At 31.4% G+C, this 22,562-nt stretch overlaps 1 protein-coding gene across 1 annotated transcript; it reads right to left on the reverse strand.

The window, feature by feature from the left end:
* Positions 1 to 6,552: 6,552 nt before the first annotated feature.
* On the reverse strand, positions 6,553 to 22,117 carry LOC132732498 (hemicentin-1-like). The gene is made up of 12 exons (XM_060718932.1): positions 21,824 to 22,117; positions 21,197 to 21,475; positions 20,195 to 20,500; positions 19,664 to 19,942; positions 18,883 to 19,194; positions 17,762 to 18,040; positions 15,627 to 15,923; positions 14,726 to 15,028; positions 14,145 to 14,271; positions 12,784 to 12,869; positions 12,065 to 12,163; positions 6,553 to 6,734 (listed from the first exon to the last, which is right to left on the reverse strand). Exons 1-12 carry the CDS (start codon positions 21,960 to 21,962, stop codon positions 6,553 to 6,555), a joined length of 2,688 nt encoding a protein of 895 aa, XP_060574915.1. The 5' UTR covers positions 21,963 to 22,117.
* Between the last annotated feature and the right edge of the window lie 445 nt (positions 22,118 to 22,562).

Genomic DNA, 22,562 nt, shown 5'->3' on the forward strand with positions numbered 1-22,562 from the left:
CTCAAAGACCATTGGATGTTTGCCCGAACGGAGGGACGGACGGACAGACAGACGGCGAAGGCAAAAACAATAGGTCTCCAAAACATTTTGGAAGACATGATTTCCCTTTTATTACAAAGCATAACAAACTGAGCTTAAGGGAATGACATTTAATACTTACATCAATCTAGCTGACATAACATAGTCACAATACGCATTAAATAGGTTCCATTGATATAAACATTTATGGAACTTTAAATCACAAAAATCACTTTGATTCTGTCTAACCTTCAATTAAAACTGCAATGAAAAGCACAAAACATGATCAGCAAATAAATTGTAAACCTTTTTCCAAGGTTATTCAAACTTTCAAATCCATTTCATTGGATTAAAACCCTTATAATTATCTCCACGAACTTGTTTAACTAGTAAATTAACATTAAAGCAGAAAACATAAAGGTATTTATTATACACAGATATGGTACACAATCTGATATAAGACTGAAAGGTACAAAACTCGTACGTATTTTTATTATCATGATAATTTTGACATAACTATTGTTCACCTTATAAATTTATGAAATGATTCCTGTACCTTAAATTTAGAAGGAAATATTGTAAATCAATTTCCACATAATACCGCAGGGATTTCTCAAAATAGTTTTTATAAGTATGAGCTATCTAATTGTTGAATTTTATATATGAATCGTTAACCATGTTTTATGGAATAGTGTCGTATATAAAACACACTCGTTTTATGTAAGTTATATTGAATAGTTGTATGCAACAGTACAACATATTTAAGACAAAAAAATTGTTAAGTTGTTTAATAAGAGCAAACACGTTTTTTTTAAATATCAAAACATGTACAAGTACTAATTAAATGGACCATTTTAAGACTTCATAAATCAAAGTACTTAGATCTATATTTGAAATTTAAAAAAATATCATGTTAAGTTCATTACTACAAGATAATTACAAAATCAAAATAACAATGTTACTCGATTTGAAATATTATTAATTAAGATTAAACAAATAAGACTAACAAATACCTTACCATTTTGCAGTTTAAAAAATTTTTTACGAAGTAGATTATGACAGAGTTACTCCCCTAAAAATAGTATCGTATACTTACTACGATTGTATATAAACACGTACTGTAGTGTACATCTTTTATTCGTAAAAATTAACATGAACTATAAACAAGCCCGTAATTTCAATTATAATTTAAGGCATGCATATTGCACGTTTTGGTTTTTCATTATGAAATACTTATAATGATATTATTTTCTAAATACATTTGCTTGATAATAAACTAACTAATTTGTTTTATGTTTTAACTGAAATACGTAAAATGTATGATGATATACATTTAAATATCAATTATTGTCAAACTATAATTAAAGGTAAGAACATATGTGAATTTACTTAATTTATTTGTAAAAAACATTTTTAAAGTATGAATATAAGTATTCTTGATAATTTATGATTAACTGTTTCATAATTACCAAAGAAATCAAAAGACTAACGAGTATGTACGTTGACAAGTATAAATTTAAGCAGATCATTCTAGGAATTGTAGGTGTTAAGGCGAACTTTTATGTGAATCGTTTACTAAATGGCATAATATTTAATATAATAATATTAATTTTGTTTTTGTCCGATAACTGTTCGAAAAAAAAACCAATACAACTCGAATAATCATATCGTATGAATAATTTTATTATTCCTTTAATAGATGTTGAAGTTAGAGATCCTAATGTTGAATAAGGAGGTTGTAGTGTAAACCTAGCTTTTATGTTAACAGTCTGAGTACTCTTTTTTCTCCAGGCACACGAAGATATGGTAGTGTATGAAAGTAGAAGGTTAAAATACTCGCTTTAACCACATTGCATTAAAGACAAGTCTATAGACCTAAGACAAGTCATGGCATAAACAGTTTGTTCTCCCTATAATCGTCTGCTTGGTATAATATTGAAATTCAAACATCGCTGTAATGTTGCAGGAGTAGATATATATGATTGTTTTGTTGCGTTCGAATTCATACAAACACTTTTCAGTTCATTCCATAACATTCCAGCTTAACTGGTAAAGGAAAACCCCAGCTTCCTTTTTCTTTCGTTCGGACAGGAGCGTACACCTGGGTTGTACCACTGACATTTTAGGTTTTTCTAGATGGAAAGCTTTTTCACATGAAATAGTTCAATGTCTTTTACGGAATTCCAACTCACATCATTAAGTGAAATAGAGTCGGTTAACTGAGCTAATCAGTCACATTGGTTTTAAGTTAAATGTTTCAGTGAAAAGAACTATAATATGATTTTATTAATTCGATTTTTCTTCACTGAAAAGGTCATTTCCAACTTTACTTCACGATTACCAGTATGCTCCAAACATGTATAAAATTGTGTTTCAATTTTTTACTGCACAAGGGTTAAAAATATATGAATCATTTTCAGTTAGAATTACATACGAGTATTTGTAACAGTGTTTTATCGAAAACATGCAAGAAACAAACAAAAAATATGTTGTACTTTGTGTGATATATTGAGATATTAATGTAACATGTGTGGCCTTAGAAAATAACAAATAAAAGAGCTAAAAAATTATCAAAGCACATTAATAGCATATTTATCTTTTTTTATTCTTTCTTCCTCTTTTAACCATGACAAAATCTTTTTGCTTGCATGCATATATTTTATAATGTAGTTGATTCTGAGAATTCAGCGTGGTACGCTTTTTAAAGAATCTTACTCACAAAACAATACGTGATTATATACTAGCATGTCTACGTGGTACAGATATGCTTAGCCCGATGAGTTCTTTGCTCATTTTAATAAATAATATCATCCAACTTATTGGTTTTCAGTTTCCAAGCAGTTAAAAAAGTTCAGACAGTCGTTAAACCCCCCCCCCCCCCCTTATAGTGGAAGGTAGTGTGGCTTCAGTATAAAAGAATATTGTTTTAATGGGTTGTTTAATTTCTTGCCTAACTTTCCGTTTTCATTTTTGTTTCAATACATGAACAAATGCACGCGTTTCCCTTACATGTCTACCTGATTTGCTTCATTGTATATACGTAATATTTCAGTCCGTTCAAATGTTCAAATGCATCATTGTAATAGAGATAATAAATTCAACTTTTCATTACAAAACAGGTTTTATTTGACTGCATATATGTTAAAAGTTTTATATATCAACAAAACGCGTTTGCGTTACATTTTTTATTCATGCAAACAAAAAACAAACACAAACTTTGCTTTATTATCTCCAGAAAGAGACATGATTTTATAGTGGTCTTTAAATTTACGATGCACTGACTGATTATTTCATTTTTGAACTTATCTTAATATGATCGTTTGTTTTAGCGATAATTTAATCTATAACAATGCTCAGAATAAAAGGAAAATGTATCCACTCCACACATAAGTCATCAGAAAATATCAGATGACCACACTGATTATAGATATGAAGAAAAACATTAAGGCGAGGTAAAAATGAATTCCCGGAGATATACTTTGTGTTGAAAGTAATCGACCAATAACGAATATAATGCTGTCATAAGAACATAAATTGCATATGGTTTTAAAGCTTGTATAATTAATTATTTTATATTGTTTGTCAATTTGTAAGTCACACTGACAAAATTGAGCCAAAGGATGACGTACAAGCATTAATTATGGATGTATATTCAAATACAGGAATAAATGTCATTTTTGACTTGCCTGATAGAGTACGGCACGATCATATTTAAAGCATTAGAGTGTATTATATGCAGATTTGAAATCATAATAGTTAATATTTTATTTCTTAAATAATTATGCAAATATTTCAAATTATTACATATTGAGATACTATGAGACTATTCAAGCCGATTTATATAAAGGTAAGCAATCTAAATTGCTAGTCACTAAGCTTAGAAGAATATGGTATGCAAATGACTTTTAAGTCATCTTGTCAGACTTTGTCCGAAAGTGTACCCTTAATTTTTTACACAGGAATTAACCTGGATATGACCGAAAATTGGAATCAAGAAAAGCTTAATAAGCAAAGATTTTCCCAATTTATTCGCATATATTTGTCTCCTCGTCTGTCAGAAGATGCTGATTTCATTTATTACAGATACATTAAAAAAATATATAATTGAAATTGTACGACCTGCAAAGCTAGGCAAACTATTTTTCTAGAGGTGTATCTTACAACCATAGCAAATATAATGCCACTAAGGCTAGCTAAATTAAACTATGCAGCTTAATCTACTTTTGAATGTGTAATCAACCTTGAATATCTTTAAAAAAATGATTTCTTACATGATATTGCATATCTATAGATAAATATTTTATATAAAAAGTTTAGTCCAAAAATACCAATAGATTGTTATGGTGTGCATGTATTCATACAACTTAACTTACAATATAACATATCAGAATATAGCTTAACACATCTATGAGTGTATAGTCGTTATATCATGCGTTCAACTTTATTTACTAATTTATTTTTTAATTAAAGCTTTACGATATTGTTTTGCTGTATAACAACTCAATTTACAAAATGAAAAGTGTAACACAAATTTGTTTCATACATGTGTCATACTTTAAGAACTTACATTTTTTGTTCATTTTGTCAGTTTGCAATGTTGTTTTTTTTCTACCAAAATGTCATAAGTTAGAGAAGAATATATTTTATTTTATTAATTTTATTCGCGCTTCAAAACTGCAATGACTGCAAAAACTCACAGTACTATTATGAACAAGACCGAAGTGCAAAATATAAATATCTTAATAGCCACTTTTCCCATGCACTTATACACGTGCAAAGACTTCTTTGATATGTTTTTATTAAAAAGTGCAACATACTGATTTTAAAGAGCAATGCTTAATAATTGATAACTTAAGATATATTAATATGCTAAATCTATTACAAAGATAAGAATTATTTAAAAAAAAAAACACTTTTACCACTTTCAGGAACAAATCAATTATATATTAATATGCTAAATCTGTTTATTATAATTTCAAGGACAAAAAAGAATAACAAATTCAACATTTATAAGTTTCAAGAAAGAATCAAGTGGGGTTATTTATTATGCAAAGTGTGTAACTGTACATTGTTAAGACATACACGTAAAACAAGAAAACATAGCATAAATTTAAATGTGACATGTTCATATTCAACTGACAATAAAAAATAACATAAAATCGGGAAAAGAAAATAGTGTATTTTTAGAACATGGTATCCTTCAACATGACCTTTTTAAATAAGGATATAAACTTACAGAGGTGCTGTGCGTCCCATACCCTCTGTCCCGAGTAGAGGACCTCTAACAAACGTTAAACGATCAGTTAAGAAATAAAATCAAAACAACCAAAAAAAAAAAAAAAGAGAAAAAATTGATGCGGCCAGGGAGCACGGCAAAATGCCTGCATTTGGAGAAAGGAGAAATGCAGCCAATTTCAATTTTAAAATTATATTGTCTATATAATACGAGTCAGTAATTCAAAACTATGCAAGATACACTCGAAAATGAAAATAAACATAATCAAAAATATGATACTTTTTAGAGGTGCAGTGACACAAATGGAAATTGTAGGCCAATTGTTCATATAATATCCAATATTTTTTTCTCCGGACATATCTTTAAACAGGTACTAGTCTTAACTTATCTGCTCTTCAACAATTACATTTCACCAACAAGCAAACACATTCGGCGGGGGGTTTACCACAGCATATAGTTCTTATTGAAAAGTATTAACTGTTTTTAATCCTATAAACATGTTTATCAATATATTATTTTTCTATATAAAATTTGTGATGAGCTTCACGTATCGTTGTAGTACATCAAATCACTACGTTGTCACAATACGATAAAAGGTCGCATTAAGTACAAATATAAAATCGCCTATCAAGCATTGTATTAAATCTACAGAGAGAAACATGGTGTAATTGACAATCGATGTAAATTCTCATAATTTATCTTTTCATTTTCCCGTAGAACAATACGAAAATTATCAAAATCAGGGAAAAGGGTGATTCCTCGATACCACAGAAACTGTAACATATAATATAATATGAAAGTTGCAGACACGGTGTGATTGTGTCTATTCGTGAGAGATAATGAAAAGTGCAACATCTCTCACGCCCATAGGACCTTGCACTTTAAGACTTTTAATTGCCGTTACTTTTCTGGAAGTGCAAAAATGCCATACTACTTCACATATTTAACGTACAAAATAGGTAATGTTCTATGAACCATTTTATATGCTCTTGGCAAATTCATATTAGATATTATAACATTTTTTTTTTTAATTCTCATTACAGATTAGAATCATAGTCCATATTTCTACTGTCATATAACCTTTTCAAGATTTAATTTATTGATTTACGGTCAATTGTCTCTGAAATCATATCTGATTAGTAGTAAGCCGCCAGTCGAGTCATTGATAATTGACTTAGCTACATGTTAGGTGCATCGACCACCGAGAAGTAATCGAAAATGTGTAAACGTTAAACATCAAAATAAGAAAAGTGATGAATAGTGATTTTCCTGTGTGTTTTGACGGACGGCTTGGCTTTTTATATTTTCATATTGATATATATGGCGGTGTCTTTCTTTTCGCAGTTTGAAACATCCTCATCAAGTTCAATACCATCTGTTCTCTTGTCAATTGCATGAAGCACACTGTACTTATTTGTAACTTTGAATTCGTCCGCTAGTTTCTCGTAAGCTTGTTCAGAGTCATCGACTTTTTCGATTTCTGAAATAAAATAGTGTTACTGATTTTTACTGAGGAGTTTAATCTTGTCTAAAATACTCGAAGAAATCTATAAAAGATGTGTATATTCTTTGAAAAAAAATGATGAAAAATATATATTAATATATTGAATCATGGTGCATTACTACAGTACTGATTTTGCTAAATGTCTGCCAAAGGAATACCACACTACACAATTTCTTGTGTTGTGAAATTTTCACGATCACAATCATTTGACAGCTATTCCATGGTTTAATGTAGAAAGATGGTTACCTTTGTAAATTTCTGCAGTTCGTCCGGGTGGTAACTAATAATTTAATAGGATATCAGAGGATTCGAAATTCAACGGATGGTTTATACAGAATTCATTTTAGTTCGATAAAGACACACTCTTGAAATCCATTCCTGGGACCAACCAGTACTGAACATTAGCGTAAAGTTTCTCGCACATGGAAATAATGGCTTGCTTCTGACGTGGTTTGAACCCATGCAGACAACTGTCCCTAGATTACTGATCCGACGCGTTCTTTATTTTTCTCCATCTTTTCTAATTGGTACAGTTTCGAACTTCCGAGATATGTGAGATATGACCGGAACGTTGTTGAAATCGGCACACAGACATGCTAACTGTGTAACTAGTTATTCAAATGGCACTTATGCTCACTTTTGCATTTACTGACACAGTGCAATGAGTTCATAGATAACGCTAGGCGGAGCATTATATGCCCGAATGTGTTTTTTTTTTTTTTTTGTAAGGATGAAGCATTTGTAATAGGACATGTGAATTAAATAAAGTATTACCTCCTTCAAAAAGCAATCCTTCTTTATAGCTGAAGAACCACTAAATGTATACAGTTGCTGTTTTCAAAGCACCACAATCAAGTTGTTATCTTGTAAGTAAAAATGCTACGACTGACGGACGGAAAGACGCTAGGGGTATGATATAATATAAGCAAATTTTTAGGACATAGGTAATGTACTCAATATAAGTGATCACCTTATAAATGTTGACAGTTGTAAAACTGTTGACAATATTAAGATCATTTGATATTGACCTTGTGACCCCTAATAAAGATATTGATCTTTTTTTCAATATAGGCACCATGAAGTTTGAACACTGTTAGCCAAATGGAACTTAAGTTATGCTCAAGAAACCACAATTTTCAGTGTAAAGGTCATTGTGACCTTGACCTTTAACCTTATGACCATAATTCTAATAGGGATCATGAACTGGACTTGGTAAACCATCCTATAAAATTTTATAGCTGTAGGTTGATTAATACTTGAGTTGAGCATAAACTGTTTTCAGTTTTAAGGTAACAGTGAACTTGACCTTTGACGTTAAGATTCCAAAATCAATAGGAGTCTTCTACTTAATATGGACAATCATATGAAGTTTGAACACTGTGGGCCAAAATGAACTTAAGTTATGTTTCGGAAACTGTTTTCATTTTTTAAGGCAAAGTGGCCTTGACCTTTGACATTGTGACCCTAAAATCAATGGGAGTCATTGACCTAATATAGACAATCATCATACTGTTGGCCAAATGGAACTTAAGTTATGCTCCGGAAACTGTTTTCGGTTTTAAGGTAATAGTGACTTTGACCTTTGACCTTGTGACCCCAAAATCGATAGCGGTGTTTTACCCAATATGGACAATCATCCTATGAAGATTGAATACTGTGGGCCAAATGGAACTTTAGTTATGCTCAGGAAACTGTTTTCAGTTTTAAGGTTATAGTGACCGTGACCTTTGACCCTGTGCCCCCAAAATCGATAATAAAACCGATAATTTTTACTTAAATGGAAAAATATCCTATTAAGTTTGAATTTTGTGGGAAAAAAGGGTTTAAAAGTTTGCTCCGGAAACAAATGCTAAGGAGGGAGGACTTTTTAAGGGGACAGAAATTTAATGGTACTCTATTGTTCATCCATTATTCTTTTTAGGCCACAAAAAAAGAAATAGCCCATAAAAATTAAGGGAAAATAAATAACATTAAAGAGAAAGAACAGTTACCTATTGTTCCTCTAGCTACATCATTACGGTCCCGTTAGAGCGGACGGACGGGCGGACGCAAGGGGTATAACATAATATGCCCGAGGTTTTTTCGGGCATATAAAATGAGTCTTTATTGATAAAGAGCCATGGCGACCTTGACCTTTAAAATTTGATCTCTTGCAACGCATTTACCACTTAGACTTAAAACAACATTATTATCACTTACATGATTTCTTAATTATGAGCCTAAAATCTTGTGGTATGTTTTAAAGTATATACACTACAAGAACTTAATTTACTTCACTAATTGACATTAATTTGTACTTTTCCGACATGCTTCCTTAGACCAATCAATAACTTATGTGTTTGAACTAAATCTACCTCGTATATAACATGGCATATATACGCACTACTTAGCAAATCATTAAAATACAAAAGAATATGACTTGTACCGGATTGATCATAATACAAATGAGCTTGTTTAACTACCAAAAACAGTCCAATTCTGCTTATTGCCTCAGACAGTTTTTCCTCTGTCTGCATTATTACACTTTTTTGCCCTATTTGAAAACTAGCACTTCTCAGTATATCAAAACGGAATTTAAAAGTTTTAAATGAATTCCTTGTGTCTGTTAATGCAATAACTTGGCGGTTACTAGACACAATATTAATGCTAGTTAACAAAGTGATCATCGGAAGCATTAATCACAACAAAATTACAAGAGAATTGCAGACTCGGTTTGAATGAGTCTGTACATGAAGGATGATGAATACGTGCAACATCCCTAACGCCCCTAGCACCGACTTGAACGGTACTCAATTCGCAACACTTAATAGTGCTAGTATCAATGATTCCGAAGGACCAGAAAAATATTTCAACACTAAAGTGAAGTACGGGGCAACTGTTTACAGCTGCCACACAGCACTTGACACCTGCTGTTGTGAAGTATAAAAATTTGGAAACAAAGTGATCCCTCGGAAGCATTAATCACAATAAAATAACAAGAGAATTGCAGACTCGGTTTGATTGAGTCTGTACGTGAAGGAAATACTTTTTTTTATTTATGGTCCATGCAATTTACGCATGACAAAACTGTAAACAACTACATATCATACGGCAGCAGACGCCAGCTTCAACAGTGAACTATCCTTAAATGTAGTTGAAATTAACCCTCTTATTTTTTCTTTGTTATTAATTTCGCAATATTTCAAGAAAAATACAAAATATTTAATATGTAAACAACAGTAACACACGCATAACATTTAAACAGAAAGCATAGTATGTATGTAATTTTATATATAATTACAGTAATATGAAATTACATTGGATATTTTGAAAAATGTGAATACATTTCTATTAGTTATTTGTGATTCACACTTTTGTTAGCAAATACTATCATTTTGTCCATGTTTACAAACAAGTCAAATCGGCCCCAATTCAGATCGGCCTAAAAATAAGTCAAATGGGCACTTAAATTAGTCAAATTGGCCCAACCATTAGTCTTTTAATCATTTTAATGAAATACATGTGCGTGTATTGGTATACGTTAAATAAATAAAAGAAAGTCATAGGAAAAATTTTGACTTAAAGACATTAAAGAAAATCAAGATTTGTTCATAATTACGTTTGCTAACGAAAATATTACTCTTGAAGTATTTTAGGCAATACTACGTTTAAATTATGGAATGCATAATACTATATGAAATACGAGATGTAAACAATTAAAATAAAAGGAATTTTCAAAATTAATTTCATTTTTTATCTTAAAATTACAATATAAGAAACTACAGACAAATTAACTCAATATATAACATTAAATAAGTAGACATGCATAAATAGTCACTGCCAATATAACATACATGTGTTTCACACGGAAAAAATAAACTATTAAATCTTTTCAAATCTTTAAAAAAATGTAGATATGAATTAACACAAAATGCACAAATTGTGCACTATTATAAATATAGTTCCTTTACTTTTGTCTGGCACCTTATTTCATATAAATTATGTCCCAGCTTAACAAAATATTTACAATCTAATTAATTAAAGAAATTAATATATCCTTACTGTTATTTAACAAAACATTAAATATATAATTATCCAAAAAGAGGTCCTTGTGTCAGGGGGTCTAGAGGTCATGTTAATAGCCTAAGTGGTCGAGAAGTCTAAGGGGTCTAAAAGTCTTACTTGTTTCATAACCTTTCCTTCTGCTTATGTCATCTCCATTATATTAGATTAATAGCAGCTGTTACTTCAATTTGATTAGAACTCCGCGAGTCAGATGTATCGCCTTGTGAACAATATAGTTTAGGAGAAATGGTCAGGACAAAAATGAAGAAAATAAAGAAGCGCGGAGTACCGGTTCTTGTACACTGCACTTTTTCTTAATGAGATCTATCATCCTATGAAGTTTAAAGACCATAACTTTTATACCTTAGGAGAAATGGCCCGGACGAAAATAAAGTATGGACATTAACAAAGGGCAATAACTCACAAAATAAGAAATTGAGAGAACCGGTTCTTGTGCACAGCACTTTTTCTTAATGAGATCTATCATCATATGAAGTTATGAAAATTAACAAAGGGCAATAACTCAAAAAAAGAAATGCAAAGTACCGGTACTTGTGCACTGCACTACTTCTTAATGAGACCTATCATCCTATGAAGTTTCATGTCGAAAGCTCTTAAACTTTAAGAGAAATGGCCTGGCAATAAAATATGAAAATTAACAAGGGCAAAAACTAAAAAAAAAAAAAGAAATGCAGAGTACCGGTTCTTGTGCACTGCACTTTTTCTTAATGAGATCTATCATCATATGAAGTCTCAAGTCTATATATTTTATACTTTAGGAGAAATGGCCTGGACAAAAATAAAGTATGAAAATTAACAAAGAGCAATAACTCAAAAAAAAAAGAAATGCAGAGTACCGGTTCTTGTGCACTGCACTTCTTCTTAATGAGATCTATCATCATTTGAAGTTTTAAGTCCATAGCTTTTATACATTAGGAGAAATTGCCCGGACAATAATAAAGTATAAAAATTAACAAAGGGTAATAACTCAAAAATTAAGAAGTGCAGAGTACCGTTTCTTGTGCACTTTGAGACATTATAAGAAGCATGCATACAAAGTTAAAAGTCAATCTGACTTATAATAACTGACTTATGCTCCGGACAAGCATAAGGGGACACCAACGCAAACGCCGACAACGACGCCGAAGCCGTCAAAAGTAACCCCTATATGTCGCCTTTTCAAGGCGACACAAAAACAAACTATGATGAAAAGAGTAGTGCGATAATTCATAAAAAAAGAATTTTGAGGTATTTGTCCTTACCAGATTTATATTTTTCATAAATAGGTATGTCCCTTTCCTGTGTATTCCTTTGAATCATTTCGTACTCTCTTTTATGCTCATCATTTTCTCTCTCGCCACCTATGCAAATAAATGAACTATGTCTTATTAAAAAAACTGTATTAAGGTTGCCAGTGGAAAGAAGCAACATTTTTTTAAGTAACATGTAATAAACAAATTCTATTTCATAAATTCTAGTGAATGAACTCTTGAATATTATATCATTCGCATGATTAAGTTTGTAATGAGACGGATAATCATTGAAATATTGGGCTTTATAAAGATCATAGTACGTATTATCGATCATGAGTCGCAAATTGATTCAACATCGTGACATTTATGTCTCTCTAGTTTCTGACTGTTTTATAATACTTTGCCAAGTGTCTGATAAATCAAACAATATGAATTCGTTTATAGTGAAAAGAGTTACGTACCATATTAAAAAATACGCCTAACAAGTGAACAATTTTGATTACTGAAAATGATTCAGTGAAATGATGCTTACCATGTTTCTGGACAAATTTTATAATTATTTTGGCTTTACTGGACGTTTAGAAATAAGAATAAGTGTAAATAAGACACGGATTAAACTTTAACTGTGTCTGTAATGTGAATGTCATCAGTTGAAAATGTAGAAGTAACACATAATTTCATTCTTTCCAAAATCTTTCTCATAATTATTTATAACAAGCAATTTTTACCTGTAGTATTTTGATACAGGTTTGTTGTAGCCATTTCTCTTTCATTTTGCTGTTTATGAAATATTTCTCTTAAGACTAGACACGTGCTAAAAGTATGCAAACAAATTAATAAATAAAATTGCCTGTGATAAAAGTAAAATATTTAACAAATGAGTGCAATATTTTGTCATAGCTGACATATTTTAAAAGTTTGTAAAAATCAAACGAAATGTTTTAAACATATAATCCCTTCAAAAGGATTAAGTGAGTACTTGATTATGTGTTAAAAGGCGGAATTCGCCGGGTTTTTTTTTTGTTGTTTTTATTTTTTGTTGTTTTTTTGTTTGTATTTTTTTTTACAATACATGTATCTCAAAGCATACCGCAAGAGATTTGACATTTTTTGTTTGCTTTTGTTAACATTTATAGTGTTTATTTTATTGTTCATTGCATATATTTCGATTCAAATAGCATTACAGTAAATAGCATAGATGAACGTTACGCTACAAAGATGACTACACATTTCAACTTGTATGCCTTCACGAAATAATTTTACCAGCGTTTTATTTTCGAGCGTATTTAAACAAACAGTCAATAATTATTCTTGTTTATCTTATTGTTCAATTAAATAAGACACATTGACATGTTTCGTAAATATGCTATCTGATTCAAATTTATTTTATGAATTTTGTATATGCAATTTTGTTTCTTCTCAAGAAATATATAGCATTTTCACTTTAAACACTGCCACACACTTGTCACACAACTATTATTTGTGTATTATTATTTGCTACTTAGTCAATGTGCTCAAGACAACTACTCGCCATTTGGGGGCGCCCGTGGCCGAGTGGTTAAGGTCGTTGACTTCAAACCACTTGCCCCTTACCGCTGTGGGTTCGAATCCCGACATGGACTTTGGATTCTTTCATGTGAGGAAGCTATCCAGCTAGCTTACGGAATGTCAATGGTTCTACTCAGGTGCCAGTTCGTGCCTGAAATAATGCACGGAAGGGCACCTGAGTTCCTCCTCCACTAGTAAAGCTGGAACGTCGCCATATGACCTATACTTTGTCGGTGTGACGTAAAACGCAATCAAACAAACAAACTCGCCATTTTAAAATTAATGAGAAATCGAAACTAGATATCAATCTTGTGTTGCTAGATCTCTTATTATGTAAGAATTTTATACGACTGGAAGAAATATAGAGAAAAAGGTTTGTACATGATGACAATGTCTCTTTCCCATAAATATTTGATAAGCAATATTGTTCTTATACGAAAAACTATACTAGTATATGTCAATTGTTTCAATATAATTAAAAAAGAAAGATCAAATAAAAACTTGTTGTAAAACAATAATTATTGAATAAAAAGTTAATTACCGTTTTCTGTATAAAATTATGCTAACAACTGTAACGGAGATGGTAATGAGTACTATCACAGGGAGTCCAACGGTGAGTCCATAATTATTTGCTGGGTTTTGAGGTTCAGAAGTAGAGTACTCCATTGCTATAATCATTATAAAAGAAGAACATGTTTACAATAAATATTTCAAATGACTTTACAAAAACGGAAGTAAAGAATAAGATATATATGAAAATGTACATTTTGTAATTATAATTGTCTTGCTGTGTTGTTTCTTGTTTCATTTTTTTTTTGTTTTACATCGCTTTAATACCGTAAGGCTCACACAATGACATTACGTAAACTGAAGGAGAGAGGCTTTAGACACGAATGGGCATATTAGAAGAACCGCTGACATTTCATAAACTAGCCGGATAGAATCTTCTTTAACAGTATACGAACCCATAATGGTATGAAGCAAGCGACTTGAAGTCAATGACACTAATTTCTCAGACATGGGCACTTAGTTTTTGATACAATGTGAATGATTTTATGCGATTTACACCTTCATCTAGCACCAACTATCGATATACACGTTAACCTTCGAGTTAAAACGTACCTGCATGCTCTATGTAGAAAATGTGTTCATACGTTCCATAATCATTCTTGATAATAAGCTTGTATTTTCCATAGTCCTCTTGCGAAACATGAAGAATTGTGAATTGAATGTCAACACCTTCATAGGTAATACTATAGTTGTCGCTGTCATTCATAGGTATCCATGATTTCCCGTTATGTTTGTTCAATAAAATATTGGTTGGTTCAGGATATGCTAGCACTGTGAAGTTTATACTCATGGTTTCATATTTTGATATTTTAATGTTTCTTTGTAATGGCATTGTAGGATTTTGTCTTGGTGAACCTAAAATAATTGTTGGTTATAGTTTGAAAATATCCATCTTACAAATATAGATTATTTAACAGTATTATAATGGAGATTGACCAACGATTGATATCTAAAAATGTTAAAGGTAAAATACAATTCTTTCTTAATATGGAAAGACTGCCCTACTCTACAGACATTTCCTTAGGCCGCGTGAGTAATTTTATCGTTCAGTTTATTGTTAAATAACTTGATAAAAAATAAGTTGATATCATTTTCATAACGCATTGCTAAAAAGAAAAGAAAATTATTTCAACTTTGTCGCTGATAAAAATATATACAAATCAATAAAAATCAATAGTTCAAATACAGAATAAGCTTTTATTTAGTTCTATACTGAAAATTGCATGTATATCTTTGATGCATATTTAAACGTGTTATTGGATAAAGTTAGTGTTTTATTAATCTTTCACATTTTTATAACTTTGATTACTAAAAGGAAGACAGCCATGCGAGTGGTAAAGGATATAGGCGAGTCGAAATTTAACTCACACAATAAAAAAAAAAGATTGCTCTAGGTATGGTGCTGTTTAAACACAAATACTATTCAATAAAGTACTTAACGTTCAATACTCACATGTTATGAATAATGTTATATCTCTTTCAGAAATTTCTTCTTGTTTGATAAAATTGGAACCTCTACATGTGTATACTCCTGTATGAAAACATGTTGCTTTAAATGTTACAGAAAATATTGAATAACTCCCATTAAAAGACTTTGTTACATGAAGTTGTTCTGAACTGAAGATGCTTCCTTCAGGTGCTGGATTACCCTCGATTTCACATTTAAGATTGATCAATTGATCCTCTGCTAATGTCACGCTGTCATTCGTTGTATAATCATTTGCTAGAAATTTCATTACAACAACTTTATCTGTAACAGAAAGACGAATTGATAACGTTGATTTTTAATAAGAAACAAAAAAAACGTTATCATTGTTACGTTTGTCAATAATCTATCTTCTTAAACTGTTTTCGGTAGAAATATCCAGATTAATTTTTAATTTTAAAAACTATGCTATAAACTATTTGACGGCCTTCTAAAACTGACACTGATACAAATAGGTACGGAAGAGCATAAGTGTATCTTTTTTATTTACTCGAAATTTCGAGTTACTTATCTCGAAATTTCGATTTACTAGCTCGAAATTTGGCTAACTTACTCGAAATTTCGTTTTTGTGACTCGAAATTTCGAGTTGATAACTCGAAATTTTGAGATAAGTTTCTTAAAATTTCGAGTTAGAAGGTCGAAATTTCGAGTTAGTAACTCGAAATTTCGACTTACATTGCACGACTTACATTGGTTGTTGGTAAAAGCAAGGATTGAATTCATGATACTTTCTTTCATGTGTTGCTGCTGCACATTGACAGAACATCTATGTATTTAACAGAACAATTTGATAGGGTCAAATTGTCCACACACATGGAACAGATCCCATTTTCTTCTTTGCTTTTTTGTAGAGGAGAGGGGTGTAAAAATCTGGAAACAAAGTGATCTCTCGGAAGCATCAATCACACCAAAATTACAAGAGAATTGCAGACTCGGTTTGATTGAGTCTGTACATGAGGGAAAATGAATACGTGCAATCCCTCACGCCCTCTAGTACCGGCTTGAGCGGTACTCAATTCTCAACACTTAATAGCGCTAGCATCAATGATCCCGAAGGACCAGACAATATAACAACACTGAAGTGAAGTACGGGGCAACTTTTTACAGCTGCCACACAGCACTTGACACCTGCTGTTGTGAAGTATAAAAATCTGGAAACAAAGTGATCCCTCGGAAGCATTAATCACAACAAAATTACAAGAGTATTGCAGACTCGGTTAGATTGAGTCTGTACATGAGGTATAATGAATACGTGCAGCATCCCTCACGCCCCCTAGCACCGACTTGAGTGGTACTCAATTCTCAACACTTAATAGTGCTGGCATAAATGATCACACTTTGTTAACCGGATGTTTCTTATGTCTTAAGCGCACATGCAACCATCATGTGGAAATACAACAAATCCAAAACCAACCCTATTGACAATTTAGCAATATTTATGTGTTAACTACGTTTTTTATGGCGTGTATCCGCCAGTAAGTCTGACAAGTTTCTTTACACGAATAAAGTGTTTGTAACATTTTTAAATGATGTTTGTCACATTTTCTATATTCATTTATTTACTTAGACTTTAATAAAAGTTGATAAAAGTGACAAAAATGTCTTATTGTTTTATATACATGTTGGGAATAATATTATAGCATCCGATTTTACAAGAAATATAGTCAGTCCAACAAATTTGACAAAGGCCTGAGCATGCCCTATTTTGGCCACTCCGCGGTACTTTCCTCAGATGTCCCACACGAAATTTCGAGTCAGTTTCTAGTTAGTAAGTCGACATTTTGAGTTACTTAGTCGGAATTTCGAGTTAATAAAAAACACACACTTGGCACTTATGCCCTCCGTAAAAAGGAAGAAAACGTATTTTGGGATTTTATTTATAAAACCTTCATTGTCGACAAATAGTATATATTTATGGCTAAGGCTCACACAAGTATTATTGATCAGCAGGAGAAAATATTTCAAATTCAGATAAAAGTCTGAGATATCTCACTGATAATTTTAGTATGTAAACAGAACATAATTAAATTTAGGTAACTACGATACAAACATAGACACAGTTAGACCTGTAATCCAAACCGATAATTGTGTTTATACTTACACAATACGTTTAGATTGATACTTTTATTATTTTCCCCATATTTTGTTAAACCGCCTGTCATTATCATGGTGTTGTTGACCATACATGTATATGTCATACTGTCTGTTCTTGAAACGTTTTCTAACGTAAATTTTGATCCGAGCCATTGTTTCCCATCTCTGTTTCTTGTCCACTTAATATGTGTCTGGTGAGGATTTCCGTCTTTAACAGGACATACAAAGTCGACATTTGTTCCTTCCTCCGAGGTTATACTATTCATATGTCCAATTTCTGGAGAAACTGAAATTTTATTCAGAACACAAATGAAACCGACATATTACCACTTTCACGGCCGTTTACATGCTGTTCACTTTTATTTAAAGTTAATTTCTATAAAACCCAAATTAAAGCTGCTATCCCACACATTGTAGTTTGAGTGGTTTTTAAATAATATGTCATCAAAAGATAAAATTTTCACCCTAGATCATACATTTGTATGTAAGAAGATGGTTAATGCAGGTCTTGTCTGACAAAAAACATCTAATTAAAGTATTTGCAACGTATATGCTGTTGTAATTTCAAATCGTTGCAACGATTTATTTTGTATATAGTGACTTAAAGTATAAAAACAGGTAGATCAGTTGGTTGGGGAAAGAACAAAATGCGATTACTGCACAATACATCATAATACAATTATGTCTATAAAAATGTCAAAACTAGCAAATATGTTAACAAATGTGATAATAAGGGTGTTTATATCTGAGTCAATTAAATCATAACAAACGTTAGGTCACAGCAATTGAATGGAAACTTCAAAACTTACTTCTATGCATTTCAATAACTTTAAACCAATAGATCGAGTTTTTCAAGAACCGTTGATGTTGGAGAGCAGCGTTTAAACATGGAATGTGATTAGTTATATATGGCAATAATTAAAAATCTTCCTTAGTAAAAATCGTTATTCATTTATTTGATAGTTTAGATCATGAAAGCTTATTTAATAAATCGCACACGACTGTATATTTAGACTTTGACTTATCATTCACTATAAACAAATATTATATGATCAATCATATCAGAATCACAATAAATATTTTCAAGGAAATTTGTCGAAAATAAAAACAATAAGTATGTAATGTTACATAGTTTTTCTATCGAGATTGTTCTATTGTTGTTTCCTGTCATTGAATTCCCTTCAGTTGAAATCATTATATTTCTGACAAAACACGTGATTTCATCTGTGCCGTTCCTTGTTAAGCCAGGAATTTGTATAACTGAATCATTTGACATCGCCATTGGATCCCATGAATAATTTGGCATAGGTAAGCTATTGGCTTTACATGACAAAGTAAAAGGAGTATGTTCAAAAACAATTAACTTGTCCGTGACTGTTAAATTTACATCATCTGATTTTGATATGGAGACAAGACATATTGTCGGCTTGTCTGGAGGATCTGTTGGTAAAAGAAAGTCATTGATATCGTAATAAGATTTATAATGAATACATTTTTTTAAACAAAAAACAGAGTTCCATTATTATAGTATAACATGTATTATGTATTAACATTTCTATGTGTTTGCGTCTTTGAAAAAAAGATCTTACTTTATTTATTCAAATATCTTAGATATATAGCTGTTTTATTTCCGCAAAGCAATAAATAACTTTGATTTTTCTAAAATGACGTATTTCATTACAGGATTGTTTTGAAATACCTGATACCTAAAATTCTTTAAAATATTTGTCCGTTTTATCAAGAAATCATTATATCGAGAAATAAAATTATAGTCAAAGTGTCAAATGTTTATGTCGAGAGAGATAACAGTTGTCATAATTGTTTTAAATTAGATAGGTTAACTTAGTCTTCGTTGTTTGCCTATACTGTTTGTCTTTATCATTAAATAGAGTAAGATACATGTACATACACAATACTGTCATATGAATGTCCTTGCTTGCTGTTCCTATTCGTTTTATGTTTCCAGTCATAACCATTGTGTTATTTGCAATACATGTATATATCATACTATCGTTCCGGGAAACTTTATAAATCGTTAATAAGTTTTTAAACCAGCGCCTGTTATCTAATTCTCTCGTCCATGAAAAACTGGTAAGAATTGGATTACCATGTGTAATGGGACATTTCATTTCAATTCCTGACCCCTCTATCACTCGTTTATCAACCATTGAATGTATCGTCGGCGGATCTAAATAAACAAAAGAAATACAGATTATATTAAAAAATATCAAAAATACACATGCACGGTTACTGGGAAACGAGCAACGTTTAGACCCGCATATTAATTTTAATATCCGTGTTAATGATTTATATAATATTACATTTAACTTAAGTTGTTTATCTTATTATTTTATTGTACGGTATATAATAATTAAATAGTGTATTTATAATTTTGATATTAAACATTTATTATTCAAAATCATTATCAAATCTTTTTTACACAGAATTTCCACGGTCACACTTCTGTTGACGTTCACTGTTTCTTGTATGTGATTAGTGAAATTCATTGCGTTTGTTGCATGACATGTTTCCGTGTAGTTCCGCCGTGTGTATGGGTTTATTATCATGATAGTTGAAATGGTTGAACTTTTCATTCCCGTCCATTTATATGATGGTTCTGGGTTGCTGCTTGCTTCACATATTAATGTATAAGTTTCATTTTCTATGACGTAAATAGTTGTGGCAACTGAGATGCGATTGGTAAGTTCGGAATGCTCAAATTTGATGCTGTCAATACTCGGCGGGTCTTTAAAAGATAAAAAAGGCAAGATGTAGGGCGTGAATTATAATAAATTATTATTCTTGTAAATGAGAAATGATCAAGAAAGTATCACAATAGTTCACAGTGAGTGAGTTCAAGTGAAATAAAATAGAAAACAATCCGACTATAGTTTATTTCGATGAAAAGCAAGTGTTACGAATCAAATAAAGTGTTTATCATTGGACTTTATTAGAAGGCACTCTATCTGGACGAGCCACAATGTCATAGCAAAATGAAATATATTTGACATGCCATTATTTATAATTCATATACTATAGTGTTTCAATCACAGTACAGTACTAAACAATCAATTTTCCCCTACGGAAGTTATACTTTAAAACGTTCATTTCGCAACACGCCTTTAAGATCACTTTAGTGTAATAATATTTTATTGCACAAATGTATTTATAAGTAAAGTGCAAATGGGTTGGGATACAAGTTATAACAACATTAGCAACAACTCTTTCCACAGACATAAAAAGTACATTTGAAGTTTCAAATTCAGGAAAATTATTAATTGGACTTTGGACTATTTAAAAAAGAAATTCAAAATTAAGAATTAGCGTATAATGATATTGTTTTCGATTGTGCCCAAATTTAATGTTGCATGGTTTTATGTTGAAGATAATTGTTATTATTTTCTCCTCTTTACCAAAATAAATGTTGATTATATCTACTTACACAATACTTTTAGGAGTGTGCTCTTGCTTGATGACCCAATTCTGTTTATGTTTCCTGTCATAACCATTGTGTTATTTGCCATGCATGTATAAGTCATTGTATCGTTTCGAGAAACTTTATGAATCGTAAACGATCCGTTAAACCATCGTTTATTATCCGATGCCCGTGTCCACTTAAAACTCGTTGCAGCTGGATTTCCAGGAGTTATTGGACATGTTAACTGTACAGCCGTCCCTTCTTTAACTCGTTTTTCAAGCATTGCATTAACTTTAGGTGGATCTAAAAAGCATACACAAAAATTAAATAAACAATGTCGAGATATGATATAGATTCCAATGAAAATTGCAAAATGTTCGGTTATTTAGAGTGGTTTTCAAAATTTCTAGAACAATGTTTTCATTTAAGCATGTTGAAATCACTTGTACATAATTTACTCGATACTTTCTTTACTAGGAGTTTTATTTATCTACATATCATTTTATTTTGTTCGAAACACCTTCAGTCTTAAATGGCGTAATGTAAACGGAGATGATAAGTAGCTACGTATCAAATTGCTTAATTGTGTGCCTGTGTCTTGTGTAAAATATGCTGATCCCAATACTATTTCAAATATTGAAAGTATATTACAAAGAATCTCCACACCCAAACGTCTGCTAACGGTTACTGTCTCTGGTTCGGTATCAGAAATGTGCATGACGTTTGTTGCAAAACATGTTTCTGAATAGTTCTGTCGTGTTTGTGGGTTAACTATGACGACGGTTGACATATTTGAATTTTTCAACCCTGCCCATTTATAGGATGGCTCCGGTTTGCTGATTGCTTCACATACCAATGTGTAAGTTTCATTTTCTATGACTCGTATAGTGTTTTTAACGGCGGTACGTTGATTAAGGCTGGTGTGCTCAAATTTGATGCTTTCAATCGTAGACGGATCTTAAATAGAAAAAGCACAAACTAGATACACGCTTTAACAAGATTTACCAAGTAATTATTATGATTTCGGTTATTTTGTTTTATTAAGCAGTAACTTTTTAAACTTTTTTTGTCGTTTAACACATTTCAATACCTCTCTTTTCATTTTATAATACTTCAATAGTTGTTAAATGATGTCGAACTCAGTAACATGAAATAAAAACTGTTTTACTGGGTTGTTTATGAACGTTTATAGCCTTATTAGTTCGGCGTTAACGGCTTACAGACTAGTTTCTTAACCGCTCTGCACGCTTGTTTTCGTCCTAGTTTTAAACTGATACGCCTGACAGTCTTCTGGACGGAAACTCTACCGGCAACACTTCCTATAATCTGAACGTTTTCAAAAATTCAATAGGTATAATTGTTTGTGCTGCATTCCAAACATTATAAAATG

Source organism: Ruditapes philippinarum, unplaced genomic scaffold (genome assembly GCF_026571515.1).
Source record: "Ruditapes philippinarum isolate M1 unplaced genomic scaffold, ASM2657151v2 ctg7556_1_1_1_1, whole genome shotgun sequence".
NCBI lineage: Eukaryota > Metazoa > Mollusca > Bivalvia > Venerida > Veneridae > Ruditapes > Ruditapes philippinarum.